The 23,595-nt window shown below is 39.1% G+C and overlaps 3 protein-coding genes across 3 annotated transcripts; 2 read left to right on the top strand and 1 right to left on the bottom strand.

The window, feature by feature from the left end:
* The first annotated feature begins 152 nt into the window (after positions 1-152).
* LOC140937700 (uncharacterized) lies at positions 153-9,308 on the top strand. Its single transcript, XM_073387265.1, has 8 exons — positions 153-316; positions 983-1,579; positions 2,760-2,842; positions 3,728-3,987; positions 5,114-5,244; positions 6,282-6,468; positions 7,365-7,494; positions 8,815-9,308. Exons 1-8 carry the CDS (start codon positions 273-275, stop codon positions 8,991-8,993), a joined length of 1,611 nt encoding a protein of 536 aa, XP_073243366.1. The 5' UTR covers positions 153-272; the 3' UTR covers positions 8,994-9,308.
* A 2,786-nt stretch (positions 9,309-12,094) lies between these two features.
* LOC140938660 (uncharacterized) lies at positions 12,095-14,026 on the bottom strand. The gene has a single exon (XM_073388156.1). The coding sequence runs from the start codon at positions 13,828-13,830 to the stop codon at positions 13,096-13,098; it is 735 nt and encodes a 244-aa protein (XP_073244257.1). The 5' UTR covers positions 13,831-14,026; the 3' UTR covers positions 12,095-13,095.
* A 7,261-nt stretch (positions 14,027-21,287) lies between these two features.
* On the top strand, positions 21,288-22,240 carry LOC140937633 (uncharacterized). The gene has a single exon (XM_073387189.1). The coding sequence runs from the start codon at positions 21,342-21,344 to the stop codon at positions 22,155-22,157; it is 816 nt and encodes a 271-aa protein (XP_073243290.1). The 5' UTR covers positions 21,288-21,341; the 3' UTR covers positions 22,158-22,240.
* The last annotated feature ends 1,355 nt before the right edge of the window (positions 22,241-23,595 follow it).

Below are 23,595 nucleotides of genomic sequence, written 5' to 3'. Positions count from 1 at the left end.
GTGTTAATTTTTAAAGCCAGCTTTACATTTGTTCAATTTTTCTCAATTCGAAAACTTGCTTTTTTCCTTCTATTTGGCGTGACACAAAAGTCTGCGCGGAATCCTGGGAACTCCCCATGGCGCCAATTTCAACAACAAACTTGCGCCACTTTTGAAGCACAAGCCCGTTAGTGCTACTTGGCGTTTTATTGTTTTTAATAGCCGTTTTTACCTTTTATAGCAAAGATTTGCTATTTTTATCGTCTTTTATTTTTAAGTTTTAACTTCATTATATGGATGAGGATTTATTTTCGGCCATTGAAGGAGAAAATTACAGGTAAGATGCGGGCCGCGTGCGGGAGATGACAATTGCATCCTGTTGTGAAAACTAACTGGCTGCTACTACGAATTCTGTCAGCGATTCCTGTTACTGAGAGTTAGATTCTTAGAGGGATTTCCAAGCTAGACTTATTATTAAACAGGCATTCAGGCCTCAGACAACGATCAATAGTTTGTTAGACAATATAGATGAAAATCATGTCAGCTGCTGAATTGTGATCTCTATACTGTTCATATGCTGTTAAAATGCCATTTTAATCACAACATTGATGTGATTTACTTTTATTTCGATTTCATTGGCATAAATACCTCGAATAAAATGGGAAGTCATAAAAAGTACATATTTAAATTTTTCTCATTTATTTGTCTTGGTAGAAATATCTGTATGGGACTTTATATTGTGAACAACAGTTACTGTGCCTGGTGGCTAGATAGCAACTTCCGAACAACTGGGACCTGAGCCTAAATATTAAACATCTATCTCTGACTTCCTATCTGTTTTGCTTTGTTTTGTTTTGTTTTTTCTTTTACTTAGTACACGTATTAAACTGTGTTGTGAAAGCGGCCAGGGCTGATGCTTGTAGAGCCCTAAAATAGTTGCTAAGATACATGTTATGTTGAATAGACATTCTTCAGCACTATTAAAGCAGCTATCTATTTGCAGGCTTGCAAGAGATCTCGTTACAAAAGGAGCAAGATCAGACACCCTAGTGAGAGATGGCCTAAGTGCTCTACACTTAATCTCTGGTTATGAGAGCCAAGATGCGTCCAAGATTCTGGAATATTGTGCTAAGAAATCAGACACTAATGTCAAGTCCTCAGAAGGGCTTACCCCTTTACATATTGCAGCCCTCTGGGGTAGATTGCACAACTTGAAAATTCTGATCAGATATGGAGGAGATATTAATTTGACGGATGATGATGGCAACAATGCATTAGATTTGGCGTCTTTGTCAGGAGAAAATGACTCTGAAGGCTGCGCTAAGTTCCTACTGGAGCTGGAACTTCAGAAATCAAAGCCTAGTTCTGCTGCAATTATTGCATCAGGTGAATCAATCATTGATTCACCTGAAAAATACCATGAACAATCTACAGATAATTTTTCAGAATCCTTCTTCACAGCACTAGGAGATGACAGTGTGTTAGACCACACAGTTGTGACATTTCCTAAGTTACATCCATGGAATGTTAAAATAGGTTCAACTGACTTTGACGTTACTGTTATTGATAAAATGAATGACCTCAGTGTTTCTGATTGCAGGTGGGTAAATTATTATACATTTATAAAAATTATTATTAAATTTGGATATATTTACGACAATGACTTTTTTTCTCTTAAGTCATGTTTTATAACTTTTTTCTTTCAATGTTTGCTGGACGTCCTTACGTAACTAGGGTTTATACACAAAGCACTCTGCAGGGCTGTGCTCAAGGCTGTAGCAGTGCCCAGTGAGTTTGTTACAAATAGTTATGGTGAATCCTGGGTTTCATCTTGCAAAAAATCCAGAGTCCCAGTCCAAAAAAAAACCAAGGAGTCCTAAATAAAAAATGCTTGGGCCTTATATGTAACCAAACAGTTAATCGGGAGACAGACACCAAAACTCCTTATTACAGTTTACTGAAATTAAAAAAACAGTCCTTCTATATATTGAAAGCACAAAAATGACTAAAATATTTTTGCATCTTTAAACAACAGCGCCAGAAATCACACAAACGGGATATTTTACAAAAAATCTTCAAATTGATGGATCATTCTTTGCGTCCTACAGGACGCATGGCATAATATTATAATATTATTTTGCACCTTGGAAATTTTTGTGCATCAGGGATGCAGAATGCAGAGGTAACAAAATCATTAATGCCCAGTGGCCCCTGGTGCCTCACTTTTGCTCTTAAACAACAACGAAAGCTTAGTTTTTGCATACAAAAATAATAATAGGCTAGGCGTCCTGACTTTCACATAATCATAGCTCTGTGCTCCCCACAGCTGCCATTCTTTAGAGTACCGATCCTTGGCTCGAGTAACACTTTTGCAGTGCTTATACTCAGAAACTGTATTCAACAAAAATCTTTAAATAATTGAGATCAGTATTGACTGTGAGCGGCCCTCTTTTCTTCTTCTTTTCTTGTGTCATGTGGCTTTGCTGCTTTGCTACAGTGTACTTCTTGCGGGTTGGTGCTCACCACATGGCTGACTTTGAAGAGAAGTATGAGACTGTTCACACTCTAAACTGGTGGTAAATCAGGACTTGGATTTCCTGTGGTTTGACTCTCTTAGTGACTACCTCCCATATTAAGCAAGCAAATCTTCAGTGAGCATTTTGGGTGGTGGCTTTAAGTATCAGAGGCTTGACTTTAAATATATACTATAGTCAGATCTGGTCATCTATTCCATTGACATAGTTACATAAGTTAATAATTGTTTTCCCACATGTTTTAAGATTTGCAGATCCTGATGTGATTGATAACACAGTTTTTGATGAAGGATACACAACGTACAAGGAGCAATCTTTTGCAGAACAGGGTTGGTATATAACAAACATGTTAAAGTACATTTTTAGTGACACAGGGTTGGTATATGAATTATTTCTGATAATTAGAGTAGCTGAGGGACAATGGGATGAAATTGTGACCGGATTCTTTTTTTTTCTGTCCACCATCAGTGACTCAGATTTGTTCTTCATCAATTTGTTGCTGTTAAAATAATGTAACAAATGTTGCATTTGCTGTTAAAATGATGTCACAATCCTATCGTTGACATCTTCTCATAAGCCTGCTGTTTATGCCACTGTGATATCATTAATTATTTTTGTACAAATGTTTGTGTGTTCACCAGCTATGGCAGGCATGTAGTATAACTATTTAATAATGGATCGCAATTATCCTTCTACTAAAAGTAAAAGGCTCTGTAGTGGAAGTCTAGTTCATTTTGTTTAGTACTCACTGCCATTACTTATCTCTAGTCATAAACCTATGGAATTGAAGTTAGCAAAAGTAACTTGCAAACCACATGACAAACAAAATGACATTTCAAGCAACAGTCAACACAGATGATCGTTGAAAAATAATAGATTGTTAGGCACTTGAATTCTCTCCAGTTTTTTCCCTCTTTTGTACAGGTTGTATTTGCAGTGTTATTTCAACCTTCTTTCCTTTCGAGCAGTCACTTGCAGACCATATTTGGGTCAGCGAGGTGGCCAGTTTTTGCAGTATTAATGTGGCTAAATTTCATGACACATCTCCTATATTATTAATTTCATCCATTTGCATTTTCCTTTTTTTCCTCTCAGTTTCCATCAATGATCCTAAATTTGGTGACACCACAATCTTTTGTGCTGTCTGAAAATGGCTAACTTTCATGACACGGCTCTTACATAAAGTATTTCATCAATTTGCTTTCTTATCTCAGTTTCCATTGATGATGCAGAATTTGGTGACACCACAATCTTTTATGACTGGAAAGAATGCAGTTCAATCATGCCTGCAGATGAGATGACTGATCACAATGAGTCTGTGGTCATTCCAGAAAGCCTTCAGCACCTCTCCACTCCAGAACTAAGAGAGAAGCTTAAAGAGCATGGTGAAATACCTGGCCCTATCACACCAGTCACCAGAAATGTGTACATTAAAAGGCTTGCCAGATTAAACAGTGGCACAACTATTTCAAAGGTATCAAAACTCTTAAAATTGTCCTTACTCCCCAACCCTCCCCACCCATGTAGAGTCACTAGAAAAATTTCGAAATGGATAGGGACATTTCTAACACCAAACTTTTTGAAGGATTGTATGAAGCTAAAGATGAGCTTCCAAAGGGTGGTGGGGAGAGCTTTAACCCTTTAAACCCTAATATCAAAACTGAGATTCTCTTAAATACTGTCCCTATACTTTTTCAACAGAAGTAGTGGGGAGAATTTGTTGAATTATAAATTTGACTCGTCTTACTTGATCATGCATTCAATTCTCATGACCACTCTGTTTTCTAAAGCATTGATATAATAAGGAGAAATTTCATGCTGATCACTCTTTGGGCTTAAAGGGTTAACCAAACAGCCCTCCTGCTAAGGTTCTCAGAAATAGCCAATGAACCAGCTTCTTTGAATTTTCAGCATCCCACTTTTAGTAGACTCTCCCCTATTTGCCTTAAGATCATCAAGATCAAGAGCTACAGGCAGCCACTTGACCAAGTCTAGCTTGAAGATGAAGATGAACATTTTGCCTACTTAGGGGATGGTTTTGGAGTAGGCGAGAAAAAAAGAGGTACTGTCCCAACATCACGGCAGCTTGTGTTTAGGGGTGTGGCAGAAATTTCATGCCTTTTTTTCTTGCCTCCTGCCAAACCATATCCCCCATTACATAAGTAGATGAGATAGTCATCTTCAAGATAGGATGGCTACCTGCAGCCCTCGTTCTCAACTATCTTATGGAAAAATAGGTGACTGTGAATAGTCTAGTACTTTTTTATAAGACTTTTTACATCCTTGCTGTCATAGTCTCTGTCGTAGCCTGAGGGGCTGCAATGGTGTGACTGATGACTCAATACCTAGAAAACTGAGTCCACTACTGTTAAAAGGAAAAATTATCTTTGTGACCATTCTTTAATCAAATAAATATTATAAACAATGATTCAAGCAATCTTCACTAACAAAGACAGTAACAACATGTTATTGTAATAACTCCTCAATTCCCCTTAACTCTGTTGTTTTATTGTTTGGAATTTTAAAACAAAGGCATTATATTCTTATCACTAAGGGGCATGTCATTGCTGGAGTTTAAGGTTAATGCAACATTATTTCAGGATTCACAGTTTAAGGAGTATTTGCCAGAATTACGCAAACATATGGAAGGTAGAGCAGATACGCCAGATCTATGTCTGGAAGAAGAGTCAATGTGCCTTGATTTTGATCTCAAGAAAAATTGGAGGGAGGGGTAAGTTGTTTCTATAGGCTGCTGGCTGGTCTTTTCGCGGGTGCTAGTAGTGAAATCAAAGTCGGCGTGGCTTAAATAAGTGGCCAAACTGTAGAATTTAGAAAGAATTATTTAAGATTACGGGCCTCTTATAGGGAATTGGACTAGTTAAGAGGGAATTTAAGCAAATACCACTACTTGCAGGGCTGTCATTAAGGGCCAAGGGCGTAGGATTTACCCGGCTACTACAAGCATGATCCCCGGCTACCTTTATAGGAACACAAGGAACGGAATCAAAACTTAAACAACAATATATATATCAGTCTAGTTGGATTTTTGAAAACGTTACCTTCCCCCCCCCCTCCGCCCCCCAAATATCCAAAGAGCCAAAATAAAAACTAAGAGTGCAACTATTGCTTTTTTCTCTTCTCCTCCCTTTTGGCCCTGTTCCACTCTAATGGCTGAAAATTTCGCTAGGTTCGGCAAGATAGATACATGTATCAACTGAGTAGTTAAATTATCGGATGAGTCACTGTCTATTAGGAGTCATTTCCTGATTGGCTTGGCAAAACCTTAGGGCTTGCAGCAGTGTTAATGTTTCTTTGTACTACTCTAAATGTTCTGTAAGTCCCTTTTATTAGACTGCAAGCGGTCTCTCTTTTGCTCTAAAATCTGTGAGCGATTGCTATATGTGAGTATTAGAGCGGGGAAAACGCGCGAGCAGCGTGTTGTGCGAATACTCATGTATCCCACTCACAGATTTTCGAGCACTAGGCAGACATTGGTATTTGACTAATCCCGCACTTCGCCAATCGGGTACAACTGCATTCATACACCCCAGCTTTTTGGTGATTTTCTGCTTTCTATAGTTTGATAAGAATAGCCGACTTTCGATATATTAAAATTCTAACGTGTCTTTCTGGTCATTTTTCTATATTTGGTTTTCTTTGCGAGACAATGGAGTCTTGAAAAATGTGCAATTTTGTCCCTAAGGCCTCGGAGTCATGCTAGAATTTTAAATACCGAACGTGGGCTATTTTTTCTTTTATCTTCCTCAGAACTGAAAAATCGTCTTTCAATTACTTATTAATTGATCCTCGCGTGACACAAAACCTTCCTGTAAGAGCGAAAAAGATGGACCCCGACGACGTGTTCAGAGTTTTCGTGATGGCTATTTTTTACGTTGGGAAAGGAAAGAGATCGCGACCTTATGCACATCTCAATGAAGCTCTACAGTCTTCTAAGGTAAGATCAAATCAAAAGTATTTTTCTCCGTGACTTTCTATAGTAGATTGCGCAGGCCTAGCTAAACTGGTAACATTGTTTCTGCTTTTTCATGGTCATGTTTTAATGAGAGTAAGGCCTCGCCCACGAGTATTCGGGTATTTCTAAAAACGGAAATTTTTCTCTCCCTTTTCAGAAAATAAGCGTCCACACGCAGTGTGTTCTGGACAAACGCGTTTTCGCTCGTCCTCAAGAAAACGCTTAAACAATGGAAATAAGATGTAAAAATGATGTATGCCGGAAATCATCTTTTTAAGCCGACGTTTAAAAAAAAAATACTCTGGGACCGTTTTCGAAAACCTACCGTTTTGCTGCCCAAAAACGCCGTTTGCGTGTGGGCGGAAAGCTAAAACGGAGAAAAAAACAACGAGAAAACATTCGGATACGTGTTGACGAGATAAGAGCGAAGTGGTGAAAACAAGTGTTAAATGCCAGCGCGGTTAGATCAGGAGAACAGCTGCTTTTGCTCTCCTTATGCTCAACTAACCTTTTTTGCTTACGTTTTTACTACTGTTTCTGTCAAGCTCATTATTTTGAAAACAAAGATACAGAAAGAGATATAAAGCATTAACTAATGATTTTAGGGTATCCTTCACTATGCGGCCACTTTTTCGTTGTAAAAATGAAACAAAGCAAATCCTCAAACGTTTGAATGCGTTGGATCTTGTGATTGGCTAAAATATCTCGCGCCATTTCTGTCACAGGCAGGTTCTCGTGCTCTCGTCTTCCCACGCTTATTTCGCTCAAGTTTTGACTGGTTCTGTGGGTTGTGACTGGCCCCCTGCCCAAGTAGTTTGTATTGATCTATCCCCATTGTTTTCCCAATTAACTCTTTGCATCTGTACTTCTTTCAACAGCATAATGCTAAGATACAACAAATAAGAGACATCTGGGCTGCAGGGCTTGGAGTAGTGTCACTACACATTTTCCAAAGTGTCATTCCGGTGGAGGCGTACACGCGAGAAGCGTGTATGATTGACGCCCTTGGTAAGATGATTATTTATGCAATACAGTTTAGTAATAATTGAATTAAGCCTGAATAAAAGGGATAGTTTGTCAAATGTTGCCAGCTAGCTAACCACGAGGAAGACTACGAGATTTTCTTAATGTTAAGTAGTGCGTGCCCGTATACCAGCGTTGTTTTGGCAGGAAAGGTGATAACAGTCGTCATTCTACTACGGGTTTTAGCCAGAACGTCATAGCCGTGGAAACAAGATATCAAACGTTAGAACTTTCGGTTTCTTTATTAAAAGTTTCGGTTTCTTTAAAAGCGTTTTTGAGCGACGCACGTCAACCGGAAGTGGGCTTTTTGCATCATTGGGGAGTGGTTTGGCTCAAACGTAACGCTCGGGTAAATCGGTCTTTTTAAGAGAAAATAAACTTAGCAATACAAACCAAGTTTTAGCGTCAAGACATATAAAAAAGGGGGAAGGTCTCCCTTCCGATTGACGTGCGTCGTTAAAAAAAAGTTTTTGCTTAACCTTCTTCAATAATAACAACCGTACTAACCTTTCTGATGAAAATAGTGTAATGAAGCTTTTCAGGGCTATAATGTTTTTAGAAGACGCGGAAAAACCTCAAGTGACTCATTCTCGTCGTCGTCCTCTTCCTCAAATTTAAAGGTCCTTAATTTATCTAGGCACATGAGAATTTCGCGTCGAAAAGCAAACACTGATCGGTACCTTTCTTCAAGTGACGAGAAACAATATTTCATCCACGGACTCGACCGTTGCCTGGCACATTAAGCAAAGCCTGGGTGTACAGCCCTCCTCTCTAACAAAAAATCGGGGAGAGACATCAATTAGGGAACTACAAAACAACCTGCATTCATAGGCTCGAAAGTAGCAACCAAACTCTCTCTCGCAAATTGAACTTGAAAGAAGAATCTTGGAATTATAAGGTTATTTAGATAAATTAGATGTAATCACACTATGTACGTTAATACTATTGCAAAACGTTTGCTTTGCTATACCGCAATAGCAACTAACGACGTAAAAAAGTTGGCCTGCGAGCACACTCTCGCGACTTGGAGGCGGGAGGTAGTAAAGAAAACGAAGAAGATTAAGGTTGAACCTACACTAACTTTGTGCTTCCCTGGCAACTCTCTTCCTCCCTTAACGCTCGAGACGATCGATTAGCGTATTCGAGACAGAGCTTTGAGGCTAAAGAGTGTTAGACTATTTTTTAGCGTAACGTTCCGCGCGACAAGCAAAGTTGGGTTAACAAAATTGTCATCTCCAAAACTCAGTGTTCGAGAGACGTAATCCAGTGCTTATAACTAGTTTTTTTTTTTTTCGCTTTGATCAGGTCTTTCACGTCTAACCAACAAAAAGAGAGGTGATTACTATGGAAGAGCCCAAGCGTGGCCTCAAAGAAAAAGAAGAGAAATGGGCGTTTACCTTCTCAAAAGGGCGCTTAAAATTCTCCTCAATGAAGGAGAAAGACAACTTCGCCCTGGGGATCTACGGGTCACTCATTCTAATTAGGTAAGACAAATTGAAGTTCAAGTTCTGTACAAGAGTTGAATACTGTTTGCTGGAGTTGAGAATGGGCTAAAGAAGGGAAATGTTCAAAGTTTAAAAGGCACGTGTCGAGACAATACTCGGGTCAATTAATGCGGGCGACAAGAGGAGCCCGCAATCCTAATCTCCAGGTTGTTATTACGCATGCGTCGCATGTATGTAGCCAGCATTCGTTTGGACTTCTACTAAGAATGAATGGAATGCACAAAACGCAATTTGATCACGCGCGTTTCGACCTTCCACCCCTCGTAATCTGATCACGCGTGTTTTGACCATCTGTTACGTGAAACTTACGCAAAGCATATAGCGATGGAGCAAAAGCGTTTGGACCTCTGATCTTTGTCGCCCGCACTCCCTAATCTTTGGTTATTACTAGTACTATTATTTCTGTGCCGTTCGCGCTGCAGTACTCGTGGAGTTGCATAAATATTCCAACCTCAACCGTGCGCACTGATTATTTCATCCAAGGTATTCCGAGAACGGACCAGAGCCAGGTTAATCTCTCTTTGATTCTAATTCTGAAATCCTACATTTCCTTCTGCGGTCATAATTGTTGAAACGCTTGTGAAGTTTTCCTTTCCTTCCACTTCAATGTTGATTTGGAAGACGTTAATGCCCAAGCAAACGCGTGAAACCAGGGAGAAAGCCATACGTATATTCATGAAACGACTAAGTTTTTGTTTGTGTTTTCCGGAAGTGTTTCAACAAATTATGACCGGGATTGTAGCCATAGCGCTAATAGTAGTGACAAGCACCAAACAGTACTGTTGACCTGAATTTTGGGACGCGAACCATGTAAATTGTATCGTTGTTGTCATTTACTCTGTCCTCTTTCGGTTCTCATGTCCCTTTCTCTCCTCCCTTCTTTTGAGCTCTTCAGTCAAGAAAACCATCCCGGACTTTATTGCAGAGGAGCAAACGCGGCACCCGGACGACCATAACAAAACGCCAAATTAACCCCCTTGCTGACCCCTTCCCGCCTCTTAGAGGATTACATGAGGGAAAAAACCTTCCATCGTAGTGGAAAAAACAAAACCAAAATCGGTTCTTGTTAATTGGCTTATGGGAAAGATAGGGTGGAGAGGAGGGGGGGGGGGGGGGGGGGGGGGCTCTTTGAACAAACCGTCATTTTAGTGTTTATTATAGTTAACTGACGGCAGATTTTAATAAGACATGCACTTGTGAAATATGACTCGATCCAATATTCCTTTTTCTTGAAGAATATTTATAAGAAATTGGTAGGTTTGGCATCCGATACTAAAGCTTTTAAACGCTATTTTTTTTTTAGTAAACCCGTCATTCCTATGCTCGATACATCGCTCTTATTATTATTTTTTTAAATGTGAAGTTTAACAGTTTTAGTCACTGATTTCTTAAAGTTCAACATGTGCGCCATGTCAAGCGCAGTACATCACACTCGCAATCGGTTTTGCTCCTAAAGCCAGAATAGTAGCTCTGATTGGCTAAAATGATACACGAGTTAGACACGTGGACATTAAGTTTTACGGGTTCCTTGGATCCCCGGATTCAAATGTATTTCAATGGAAAAAAGGCCATAGGATACGATTTTATCGTTGTACTTGCTGAGTGTTGGACAAAAACCTAAAATTTTAAGCGACACTTAGAAACTGAATTCTTGACAGTTCAGTATGTTTGAAATTGCGCTTTTATAACTATATTTGTCAGATATATTTTGCCCAACTTAGTTGGAGGAGAGATGTTACGTTTTAGAAAGAAGAATAAAGTACTTATAAATAGTAAAGTTACAGTTTGTAAATTGTAAAATATTGAAAGATTACAGTAGGTTTAGAATTACAAAATAAATGTCCTGTTTTAGTTGAAATCTACTTGTCTCTAGTCGCGTTATCCGGCCTGGTATTATGCTAGCCAAGGATTAATCGGCGCTATCCGTCAATTTCTTCTCACAAAACAGGTTTTGCATGAACTTGTAGATCAGTGCTGTCCTGGATATAGAACGATTGTTGACAGTGACTGACTTTTTACAGCCTGTGCGCTCTCTCCTCCGAAGAAGCTCCCGCTGGGTGTTCCAATAAAATAGGCCAATTGCACTAAGAGGTGATGTGGCATCGTTTTTAAGAAAATGCAAGTTATATGATTTTGCCTTCGAAAAACGATTAGTGGGCCTTATTTTAAACAAAATGATATTGACTTGTGATTTTCAAACCGGCACCATTTTCTTAAAATGAGTAAGTTCGTAGCTGGTCACGTGACCAAAATGTGATTATGCCCTTTCAACATGGTGGCCATACAAAGTGCCATAAAATATCTCCCTTAAATGCGGGGAGTAAGATAATTTTTATGTGTTCCAATTCATTATTTAGAGGAAGCATTGGCCTCTAACTGCAAGTGGCCTTCGCCACAAAGAGGCCTCTGCGGAGAAGGGCTTATGCGGAAGCCACCATCAGTGGCCTCGAAAAACTTTCGAAGGGTCAAAGAGAGCTTAGCGAAGGTGTTGTTGAGCGACGGACGTCAACCGAAAGTGAAGCCTTTTTCCCTTTAAATATATGCTTTGAGGCTACAAACTTGCATTGCTATGTGCCTTTACTGTTATAGGGTCGATTTGCCCTAAAAATTGGGCACAACCACAAATTAACGGTGTTTGCAGTTACCGGCGGTTGAAAATATCAAGGCTTCAAGACCTATACTGTTTTTTCCTCTTCACTTTACTCAGCGCTGTCTCCTCTAAATAGCCTACAAAAGTACTTACACTACCAATCTCCATAATATCTTACCAGAGCTTCTATTGTTGCCTGTAAATTACTTCCGGGACAAACAGCAAGGATTTTGTCTCGTTATTTTATACAGTTTTTTTCAAGGATAAGTGCCACTTTTATCGATTGACCTGACGATCCACGTAAACCGCGTGACTACGTGAAAATATACATGATATAATGTTTTGTCGAACGAGCCACAGTGAAAGGAAGCGAAATATAAGCCTTTACTTTTTACATTATTATATTTACTTTGTCAAATTTTCAACAACTTTGTCAAAGTTCAACAAAAAAAAAATAATTCACACGAAATTAACATCTCAAATAACTGTGTCCAAGTTTTATGAAGCATCGTCGTATTTAACGTTTCCCCAATTCCATTTTCTTCTGAAGGACGTTGTCATCACTAGGTGATTCCTTATTTTCCTAAATTCATATATCCGTCCTGGCAAAAACATGACTCTTTGACTCGGCTACCGACAACTGAGGGAATCATTGTTGACGGATGGGCCATGTAAAACGACAGAGGAAAGAAAATGAAAAGTAATGAAATGAAAAGAAAAATGGGAGAGGGGATGTCAAAAGGCCATTTCCGAGTTCCAAAAATTCTCACTTTCAAAACGAGGCTAAGCGCAAAACCTTTCTTGTGAAAAAGGGATTTATTTACATGAGAATAAAAAAATCAATTTCATATTAAAGGTGGCTCGATAGGGTGATTCAGGGTCAATACCTCCCAAGTTTGAACATAAACTCCCCATCAACAAAGATAATGGGAAAAAATGCCACCACAGGTGTATTAGATAAAGATGAAAAGCTTTTATGATCAGGGTCGCAGTGACATCGGAGTTGTCATAGCAACAAAATGATGCCATTACCTATTTTACTTGCAGCCGTATTTCTACCCTGGGTGCCAGAGACTTTTCTAGCGCGGTTTCCGGTTTTTGTCAAGTCTTTATAGAGACCCGCAACACCGAAAATTCCCGCCGCACGCGAGAAAAACCTCTGGTACCCAGGGTACCGTATTTCTCGACACTGAGAACTCTTCGATCTTCTTCGTCCAAAATCGTTCACGGAAGCGTTTTCCTCCAACAGCCGCCTCGATGTTCGTGAAGTTTAAGCAAAATCTATGAGTGCAGTATTTTTTCAAATTTTTGCTAATTTTTTTGCTCAATCTTGGGAGGTATTGACCCTGTAAAATACGATCGAGCCACCTTATGCCACCTTACAGCTTTGAAACAATTTTGAAATATCACGAGTGGTATTTATGCCAAATATCACGACAGAGGCCAGGGCAAAAGCGGGAGGAAGGAAATGAAAGTTCATAGTTAACTTAGCTAGCAAGAAATGAATGAACGTTTTCTCTTCACGAAATCTTTCAAAACATCCTCTCTGATTTTCCAGTATGAAGGACAGGTGTTGCCATACGCCGCGATCTTATATTTACCTTTGCGTGACCGAAGTTTGAGTAAATAGACAGCGTCCGCCATTCCGTCAAAGTCACGGTATTCTAGGTGATATGTGCAGACATATTTCTCAAGATCAGTGTCGTAGACGATAAAGAAATACAGTTTCACGGTCAAGTCGTCGTCATTTTCCTGCAGTGGTTCTGGCTTCAAGTATTGCCCAACCCTTGCAACAAACCTGCCCAGTGAAATTTCCTCTCTTGTGAAGAAGTTCATATTCAAAGTTTGAAACACGCCGTCTCCCCATACATCCACGAGTTCTAATAAAGCGTCCGCAACTTCGTCCGCCTCGTTGTATTTCCCGTCCCCTGCTAGCCGTGACATCTCAGTAGCTGCCTTGCAAAACAGCATGTTCATGGAATCCACAGACGCCGAGCTCGGGAAGCACTTGTCCCTCTTTGGCCAGAAGAGCGCATCTTCAAACTCCGACAGAAGCTCGTCGAGTGACTCATCACGCGTGAACATGGCATCATCTTCTTCGTCGAACTCGGTTATTTCAGAATCGAAGTCAACGTAAATCCAGTCGTCGCGAATCGAGTTTACCGTCTTGATCTTTTCTGAGAAGACATTTCTGTTCTGACATACGCAAGAGCAACAGTGTCCCATAGCGTGCACAGCAACAATACTTCTGCATTGACAACTTGCCCAAAACTGACTCACAATTTAGGCAGTAGTTCACAAGTTTCCCAGAGCATTTTAGCGCATGAACTATCTCTACTAACCTCAGGGGAACGCGAAGCGACTACCGAAAATGCAGGCTAAATTTATCCGTGCGCCATGTACCTATACCTGGGAGATTTTTTTTTCCCTTAAAGACCAAAGTACAAAAGGAGTCAATGAAACCCTTTGTCAACCGGAAATTATGGTAATTATGCATGTCACGTCTTCAAAGCACTCAAAGTGTTTTTTCTTGTTTAAGCAGCTAAAATAAGCGACAATAATGGAGAAATTATTTTCTATTTATCCAATTTATATTATTCATCAGTACATATTACTTTTACTGGTTATATGCAGGATAACTAAAAAAAAACGACAAACACTCATCATAAAATTGGTATTAAAAATAAAAACGCCGACAAACCATTCACGCACCAAACCGGGCGATTTTGATAAGATGAAGCACTTTTGTTTAAGAATCCCAAGCTAAAATAAAGTGAAGAGTACAAGAAACATGCTTGATTGAACATATTACTACTTTGATTACACAAATTTTTATTGGTGTTTGCGTGAGTTCAACAATTGACGTCACAAAATACGCGACCGCACTCAACATCTGCCTACTCTCATTCCTCGTGGGTTTTGTGACGAGTTGATGGAAACTTGAAATTATTTCCTTGGATTAAATCTAATCTTGTGCTTAGGCGGCTCTGACAGATATGAATGACGGGATTAGAGAGCTTCTTCCATTTTTTTTTTTTAATAATAAGCATTTTGTGCGTGACAGAGGGCGTGACAAGCAAGCGCCTGTCTCGCCGCACGTTTGACTGTGGTCCGCCCTGTGGTCCCCATTGGCGAAGGTTACTTTAAAGGCGACGAAATGTCTACCAAAAAACCTACCTAATACACAGGCTTAGTAGTTCCAAGCCCAAATCCTTATACACCTTATATACCCCCTAAAATTTTGCATAAAAAAGAGAAAACGAAAAGAATGTTTATGCAAAATTTGGTGGCAGGCTGGGTGAGTGGGTAATAAAAAAATGTGTGTTGTGGGCAATGGAAAATTACTGTTTAAACAACGAGCAGGAGTGTATTATCAGGTTTAAAAACTCGAGGCGAAGTCGAGAATTTTCAAACCTGATAATGCACGACTGCGAAATTTTTGAACGGCTTTAAAATCTCTGATATAGATCAACTCATTCTTGCACTAAAATTTAGATTTGAGGTTTTTTTGGTCTTAAAAATTGGACGTAAGTGTAGCCGTGGCTTTATCACACATAATTGCTTTTGTTTTTTCTTTATGAATGATTAATGAGTTTTTGAAGTGGCGAATAAGAAGCGGGATGCTGAAGACAATCGCGGGACGCGAGATGAGAAAGCTCAAAGCGCAAACGGAGGATGATAAGCCCCATGTACAAATAAAACCCCCGCTGTCCCCCGTCCCCCTATCGTTCGGCTCTTGCACAGGAAAAAATAACGGATTCCCATTTTTGGATATTTTGGGGTATTTAAACAATACCCATAAAAATCCCAAAATTTGGCAAAGTGAGACAAGTCCCAACCAGGGAATTCCCAACCAAGTTCCCCGATTGGGCCTTGTCTCACTCTTCCAAATTTGGGATTTTTGTGGGTATTCTTTAAATACCCTAAAATATCCAAAAATGGGAATCCGTTATTTTTTCCTGTGTTGCTCTTCTAAACAACGCTTCAACATCCCCAGATCAGCGATAGTGAGCGCTGGACCGTGGACCCGGTGGGAAGGAGACAACAGCACACCACCAATTTGCACATTTACGGGTCCGCCCATGAAGATTTACAGAATTTGATGCAAGGCCAGTAAGGCACCACTTAAAGGTTATCCGGAATCCGGGGAATCAAAGATTTGCTTTTGGAATCCGAGAGATCCATAATTCCCCTAACGATTGGAATCTGGAATTTAAGTTCCACTGTAAAGGAATCCAGAATCTATTACCTGGAATCCAGAATTCAAGTGACAGCCATCGGTCGTTTGCACGATGACGTCATTCTACCACTACGAACAGAATCCTTCAGGGTTTTGCTTTCTTGTGCAAATTTGGGCTTCTGTTATAGGATTACCAAATTTAAATATGGAAGAAAAACGAAAGGGATTCTAGTCGTTGTAGTAAAATGACGCCATCGTGCAAATGGTGACTTGTCGCATAAAATATGGGGCCTCGAATCAAACAAATTAAATGATATCGGATAACGACATTTTCACTCGTCTTAAAAAAAGAAAATCCTTCTACGCTCTTTATAAGAATACCGTAAAATCCCGAAAATGAGCCCCCCAAACTCGTAGCACAAAAAACCCTCCTGATAAATCGCCCCTCCAAATATAAGCCCCTGGGGGCTTGTACTCGTAAAATTGCCCTCAAATTCAAAATAAAATAGAGAAAAACTGTACAGTAACTCATAAATTTCTGCGTTTGCCAAAGAACTTCTACGTCCGCCAAATAAATAATGGCAGTCTAAAAGTGGCTTGGATTTCCTCGGTCCAGTATAGATAAAGTACTTACATGGCTGAGTTTAAGAAAGATCCAAGTCCTTATGACGAGTTTCAGTAAAAACTTGCTGCAAATTACTGACATAGTCACATAAACTTCCTACCTACTATAAGCTGGCCCAATGAGTTATGAGACGCATATCTCCCTCCCGAGTATAAGCCTAGCCGATTTTGAAACGCAAATTTCCCTCCGTATATAAGCCCCTCCGGCTATAAGCTGATATAAGCCCCTCCAAAAATAAACCCTTCATTATTTAAAAGGTCATTTTAAAAATAAAAGCCCCGGGGCTTATTTTCGGAATTTTACGCGCACTGAATTGTTGCTGTTGTTGGTGTCATGCTTATATATATATTACCAGAGCCCCTGTTTTCGTGTTTGTTTACTTGTTTTATGTTACAGAAACATGTGGTAAAATGTTTTACATTATTAATGAAGTTAAAATTTTGTGTTGAAATCACTCAGTTTGTTCATAGCTAGGGTCGCGGCATTTTGCAAGAGCGTTTTGTTCCTTATAACCAAAATCGCCGAGCATGTCTTCTCTAACTGTCCAATACGACGGGCAGATGCTTCCGTATCTTGTTATTTGTAGATGCCCTCCAGAACACTCTAAACAAAGTACATAAAACTTCTGTAGAATAGTGCTACATTCCAGGTAGTATGTAAACACAGGTACTTTGGTTTCTACGTCTCTAACTTTGAACACATACAATCGACAAATTCGATTGTCAGTTTTGTAGATTTTATCGGGCTCAAAAAATTGCCCAGCCAGGATGAGAGCCGTTTTTGTTTCGATTCTTTCTCGTGGAAAAGACTTGATATTAAGATATTCGAACACTTCGCTACCCCAAGCAAATCGCAGCCTTAAAATCATTCTTACAATCTCGTCAGCCGTGCTGCGGTTTCCAGCTTCGATCAAACGGCTCATTTCATCGCAAGCTTCCATTAACAGTTCATCAACTGAGCGGGAAAATTCCGGACTCCAGGAAGTCTCATATTTACTGGTCCAACAAACAGCTTTTTCCAACTTCACCTTCAACTCTGTTAAAGCATCAGTTTCAAGACAAACGTTTGTCAATTCTGTCGAAAGGATTAATTCCCGGCTCGTTTTGATGACATCTTGCTTTTTCACCTTGAACTTAACTTCCTGTCGTTTAACCATTTCTCCTTTCGACGGAGAACTACCCATCTTCACACGAAATTAATCTGCCGCTGGTTTCAATTAGTTCATAACTATATAAAACATCAACCGGCGTTGAAAAGCTCAAAATCCTTGCGCAACACTAGGCGTAATCAGCTACAATCTATTTATTATGCATCGGCCTCGTCCCTCATTAGGCACGAAACCGGAAAAATCACTCAAGGGGTTTCAATAGCTTTACACTCTTTTTTCCTATAATTAAGAATATATTTTATACTTATAATATCGAGGCTGAAATTTGCGAAATTTTAAGAATAAACCCCAGGCTGAGATTTTGAAAAGAATATAATTTTGTGTGATGAAAATCTGTAAATATAATACAATTAAATGTTTTCAACTTTTTCCTCTCTGGCAACACTAGCCAACAAAACGAAAAAACCGCACTAAACAATATATTCTAAAACGGAAATGTCATAAGCTTAATTTAAGAATAACACAAGAATATTTTCAGCCTAAAATCGGCGAAAAAATAAGAATATTCAGCCTTCGCCGGGAAAACAACATTCTTATAAAAAAAAGAGTTTACCAAAATCTATTATTCATATTTTGCGCTCTATTCGATATTATAATGAAACTGGATATATCAAATTGAAAATCAACACTCCAGGCCTAGGCTAAAGGACTTGTGTTCATTTTCATCTCTTAATGATTCTCTTAATCAACGACTCATGGTGTTGCAACGCTCAAAATCTATGGAAACTGTTTAGTACCTAACGCAATGCGTTAAACTTGTTATCACTTCATTTCGTGTATCTAAAACCGTCTTTACTGATAAAGTACATTCAGTCTTCGTAATGAACTTAACTAATCAAACTTAGTCTTTGATTTTGTATGCTGTTGTGGTGTGCCTTTTATGGTTTTGTGATGGTTACTGTTTCAAAGCTTTCTGATGGCAGATTGATTGTTTAACGTATTTTACTTCTTTGCTTGTGCCATGTAATTAAAAATCGGTAGGACATTAATTTCAGTATCTCCGCTGTAGAAGCTCAAGATTTCATTAACAAGTTTAGAAAACGATGTCTTCCCCGACTTCTACGGCACATCTATAACAAGTTGCCCTATTTACAGAACTGAACCAAAAAATTACTTTGTTTAACAACGCAAACTAATTCACAGTAAGCTTTTTTTGCACAACTTTTAAATTGAGATTTTAAATTTTTAAGACAATTATCCATATAGACTAAGCTGTCAAATGCTGAGCCCTCTTTTGTTTATTCGATAATTATAATGACTCGATCCACTGCCGTCGTAAATGAGATAACTCTCGTTAGATCTGCTGTATTTAAGGAAGCTCTTGAGAATAAACCAGGTGAAAGCGATTCCAAGCCAAATAGACTGCTCACGCTGCCGCGCACGCTTATATTAAAGCTACGGTCGAGGCCTTAGGCCGCCCGGCCTGTTATCAAAATGTCGTCAGTGCCATTTACACGTTCTTCTTTTTCGTAATCCAGTTGACTTATCTTTCTTCTTATAGAAGATTCCTTTATAATGAAAGGATGCTGAACCATTATCTCTGATATGCGTTTTACCCATGCGCAATCTGACAATAAAGTAATAATTCTTACCTTGTTTCGGTCAACTTCTTCCTTAGCTCACTTCAAAAAAAAAAAAACTGAACGCATTCAAATGCAGTTCAGCTAGATGATAATTACAGGGCTTTTTCAGGTGCTTTTCGAATTCGTGTATTAGTGCCCTTCCTTTTTTCTGCAAGTTGAAAAATGAAAAATGACGCTATAAATTGGTGGTTAATAAAATTTTACTTGTGGGCGTGACTTCTTGTACAGAAATGTCCCTGAAACGTCTGACGAACAAAAACTTCTCTTCTTAAACTGATCATGAGACCTGGAACTCAAGGATAATGGCTAACATTATAGCTGTAGATCGAACTAAAAAAAAAACAGTAATAGATGTGTAGGCAATAATGACAGCCAAAGAATAAATTCCTTTTTGTCCATTTTTACAATGTTCACTGTTTAGGACCGTTTAGTAAGACCATGTGTCAAGTGGTCGCTTACCGGAGGTTTAAAACGGTAGAAAATTCTAAAACTGTCAGCCGAAAAAGTGGTCACGGAGGGTTTCAGTATAAGGCTTTGACTGAGAACATTTTTGATGTTTTCAAGTTTCTTTATAGTTGTCACATACATTCGCTGCGAAAACACATGGAAAACATCAGCTCAATTACAATAATCTGCGGCAGGACTTATTCCAAACCGTTGTGCCAATCACTTCGCTGTCACCTGCGTTTTTTTCACTCGTCTTTCTACTCTTCATTTTAAAATAATATAATCTTCCTCTATTGTGACAGAAATATTCGAACAAGATCGAAGCTGATTTAATGAAGCAAATGACAGCAATTGCGCGGGAATCTGTTTGTATCTCCGTTTTGAGTCCAAAAAAATGAAAATTCACCACAGTTTTTCATTTTTCTATGTTCAGAAACAAAAGAAATCGAACATAGATTTGAATTTTTTAATTTTTTAATTTTTTAATTCCTAAAACAAATAAAAATTGAACACAGATTTTCATTTTGCATTTTTCAATGAGCTATCTATGCACAAGTCACTACCCCAGAAAGCGCTTGCTGGTCAGCAGAAACTATCCTGGGGTAGAGACTTTTGATCGTTGTATCCTCGGCATTGGGTCGCTTGGTGCTTTTTCAAGAGCTCAGCCTCGTTTTCTCGGTTCGTTATTTCCTCGTTGTCGAAAAAGGATTACTTCGTATCTCGTGGGATCTATCTTCCTGGGAACTACTAAAATAATTAAAAAGCGAAACAAATGAATTTAAAAAGATTAAATCTCAATGTAGAGTTATCAAACGAGATGCAAATGAAGTAGCCGGATATCCTGCAATGTAGCTGATATTATTGGCTGGGCTTACAGAACAAGTCAGAATGAACAAACAGCTTTCTGGAAATAATCTAACGTTGCGTCATTAACACGTAAACCAAAAATTAATTTTCTTCGGTTCAACAAATGCAGACACTGAAGTGGGTGCAGGTCCGGACAACTTGCTGCTTTCCAAAATTTAAAATTGTTTCAATTAAGACTCGGAGATATTTAACAATTGTTCCTCGAGCCCGAATGAGCTCTGAGTATTCGGGCTCTGAGTCAATAGCCCATGCTGGCCGAATGGGCTATTGACTCAGAGGCCTTGAGGGCGAGAGGAATAATTGTTTTAGTAAAATCCAACTAGTTGGTCAAAAATATCGAGACAAAACAGCTTTAAACAGCTTTAGCTAGCAAAACGTGATTCAGCCGCCATTGTTTCGGTCTTCAAAGCCGGCGCTTTTCGCTACTAGTGGGCTATAACATATAGCCTAGTAGTAACTCAACCAATCAGAACGCAGCATTGATAATAGACCACTAGTTGGATTTTACTAATTTAAGATATCTTAGACGAGCAAACAAGCTTGTGTCTCCCCGATTAGTTTCAGCACTTGCTGGTGCTAAGCTAGAAGCTTGAGAAATAAAGTTGTTATCATTTATTTTTATTAATATTATTAATGAAAATAAGAGGTTTTTTCAGTGGATTTTCCTCGAACCGGTTTTTGGGACTTCGGCCTTTTACTCTCAAAGCCCCAGAGACTACAGATTGGTTTTGACTAATCGCTCAATTGTAATTCAAATTACATTCGTTTACGTAAGTTCAGTTCAGTTACGCATCAATTCATTTTCAGTTTCCATTGAAAGCTTTCAATAACCAAAAATATACCAACTATCGAATCTGCTGGTATCTAATGCTCTTAACACCAAAAGGTATTAAGGTATATGAAATCATGGGCTGTTTTCCTAGTAGGCCGTCCGATGACGATGCAGACAGCGAGATAGATCTCGATCTTGACAGCACTCCACTGCTTCGTGATAATTCAGAATTAACAAACAATCACAATAATGGAAATGTCCCAGCGTCAAAACACGAAGATCAAAACATGGGAACGGATAACCGATTGGAAACACTTTTGTTGAAACTTGAACACGCGAGGAGCTTGAAAGAGAAACTATATGGACTGAACTCCAAGGCAGAACTTGAAAGTTGCCAATCAAAAGTTGTTGGTATTCTAAATGCAGCTACTATTGAAATGAGTCGGCTGATTAGAGAAAACAAACATCACGACGCGGAAAAAGTTGTAAAAAGCATCTTGTTGTTAAAAACTACGCTCGGAGACGATTTTTTCGAAGCTGCAAGGATCAATGCTTTTGGCAGAGAAATCACTGATATTGGATCTTGCCTGCTTACGGGAGGACAATACTTCAAGCCAGTTATGTTCCACGAGGATGACGATAGCATTGTTAAACTTTACTTCTTCGTAATTTCTGAAGTGGACTCATCAAACGTTTTGTTTCGATATTATCTGGAGCATGCTAGTTTTCTAGACGATTACTTCGCCCTGGGTTTAGTGACACCGCAAGGACATACTCAAGTTGAGATTTACGGAAGTGCTTGTCCTCCTTACTGGAGAATACGACAAGATGTGATTAACAATGCCACAGCCCGGCTCGCTCGTTTGCACGATTCTGATGAATTTGAATTTTCAGATGAGTTGTCGGATTAGTGATTATAAATCGCATTGACAGACTTTGTGAAAACTGAAAGTGAGTATTGGAATGTCAAAAAATTCTATACCACGCTCTCCCCGAGTTTTATCGTTTTTATTGAAAATCGAAGTCTGTTAGATGCTATAAACTCCCATAAGTTCTATTAGGTAGACACAAGAGAAACTGTGTTGCAGTAGTGTTAAAATCTGTTGGGTTTTTTTGTTTTTTTAATTCATAGCATGTGTATAGTGGTTTTTATCACAGTGAGTTCTGTGAGTTCGCCGGCCAATCTTGTACCCTGATCTCTTGTCGACGAACTGGGTTCGACAACAAATCTGGGTACGACGCACTTGACATAGAGAACGAGAAGGTAATTAATTACTTCTTAAGGAAAGATGTTAGGAATTGCGAGATCTGAAAATCAAAAGCTGGAAGAAAATTATGTGGAACCTAGCGATGTGAGACAAAGTCAACAAACCCTAATTTTTGATTTCTCACACGGCCAGGGGATAGCTTTGACTTAGTTATGGATAATGTATCTCTGTAATAAATACTACGAAAACATTGCGTCGACTTAGTATGATCCCGTAGCTTTCTATACCTATTGCTAATAAACTCGTTTCCAGATCGGGCCGATTTGCAATTTAAGTTCTTCCACTTCAGTGACCCTCAACCGGCTTAATAGGTGCTATTTACTTCCGTGTCAGCCAAGGTTGAGTGCTATCAAATGAGATGTTAACGCTCTGAAAGCTGATCAGTCGCTCCCACTTGCGATTTGATTTAATATAATTTTTAGTGAATAAACGTTTTAAGGCTACAATGGATGTCAAAAGTAAACTGCCTACCTCCCCCCCCCCCTCCCCCTAACCCACCCGAAACCTGGGGAACATAATAGGGCAAGATGGGTGCGTATATGTTTTTTTTTTTTTGCGTAACATGGATGGTGGGAGGTTTAGGCATTGAACCAAAGCCGATCAGAAAGAATAGGTGGGGTTACACAAAGTGATTTTTGCCCGGCGGCAAATAGCTTTTACAGAAAGAAACAAGAACTATATTCAGGGATGTTGTGAACCATGGATTTCTATCCATGGCGTGGACTGGTGGTAGTTTAGAACCACAGGAATTAGAAAGATTTACTCACATATTTCAACATCGCCGGACACAATAGGGCCATTTATACGAGGAAAAATAAGACGAGTCTTACATAAGACGCGTCTTAAATAAGACGCGAACTGTACCATTTATACGAGCATGTCTTATCTAATAAGACGCGTCTTCGCTAAGCCGCGTCTTATTTTAGACGAAATGTGCCGTTTATACGGAAAGTTCGCGTCTTATTTAAGACGCGTCTTATGTTAGACGCGTCTTATTTTTCCTCGTATAAATGGCCCTAATATGTACACTTCTGCCCAAACTGAAACTCTTTAGAAATTCTGAAGGCTACTGCGTTTTTCC

Source organism: Porites lutea, chromosome 5, assembly GCF_958299795.1.
Source record: "Porites lutea chromosome 5, jaPorLute2.1, whole genome shotgun sequence".
Taxonomy (NCBI): domain Eukaryota; kingdom Metazoa; phylum Cnidaria; class Anthozoa; order Scleractinia; family Poritidae; genus Porites; species Porites lutea.
The sequence above is the reverse complement of the archived record's forward strand: the minus strand, read 5'-3'. Positions and strand labels throughout refer to the sequence as shown.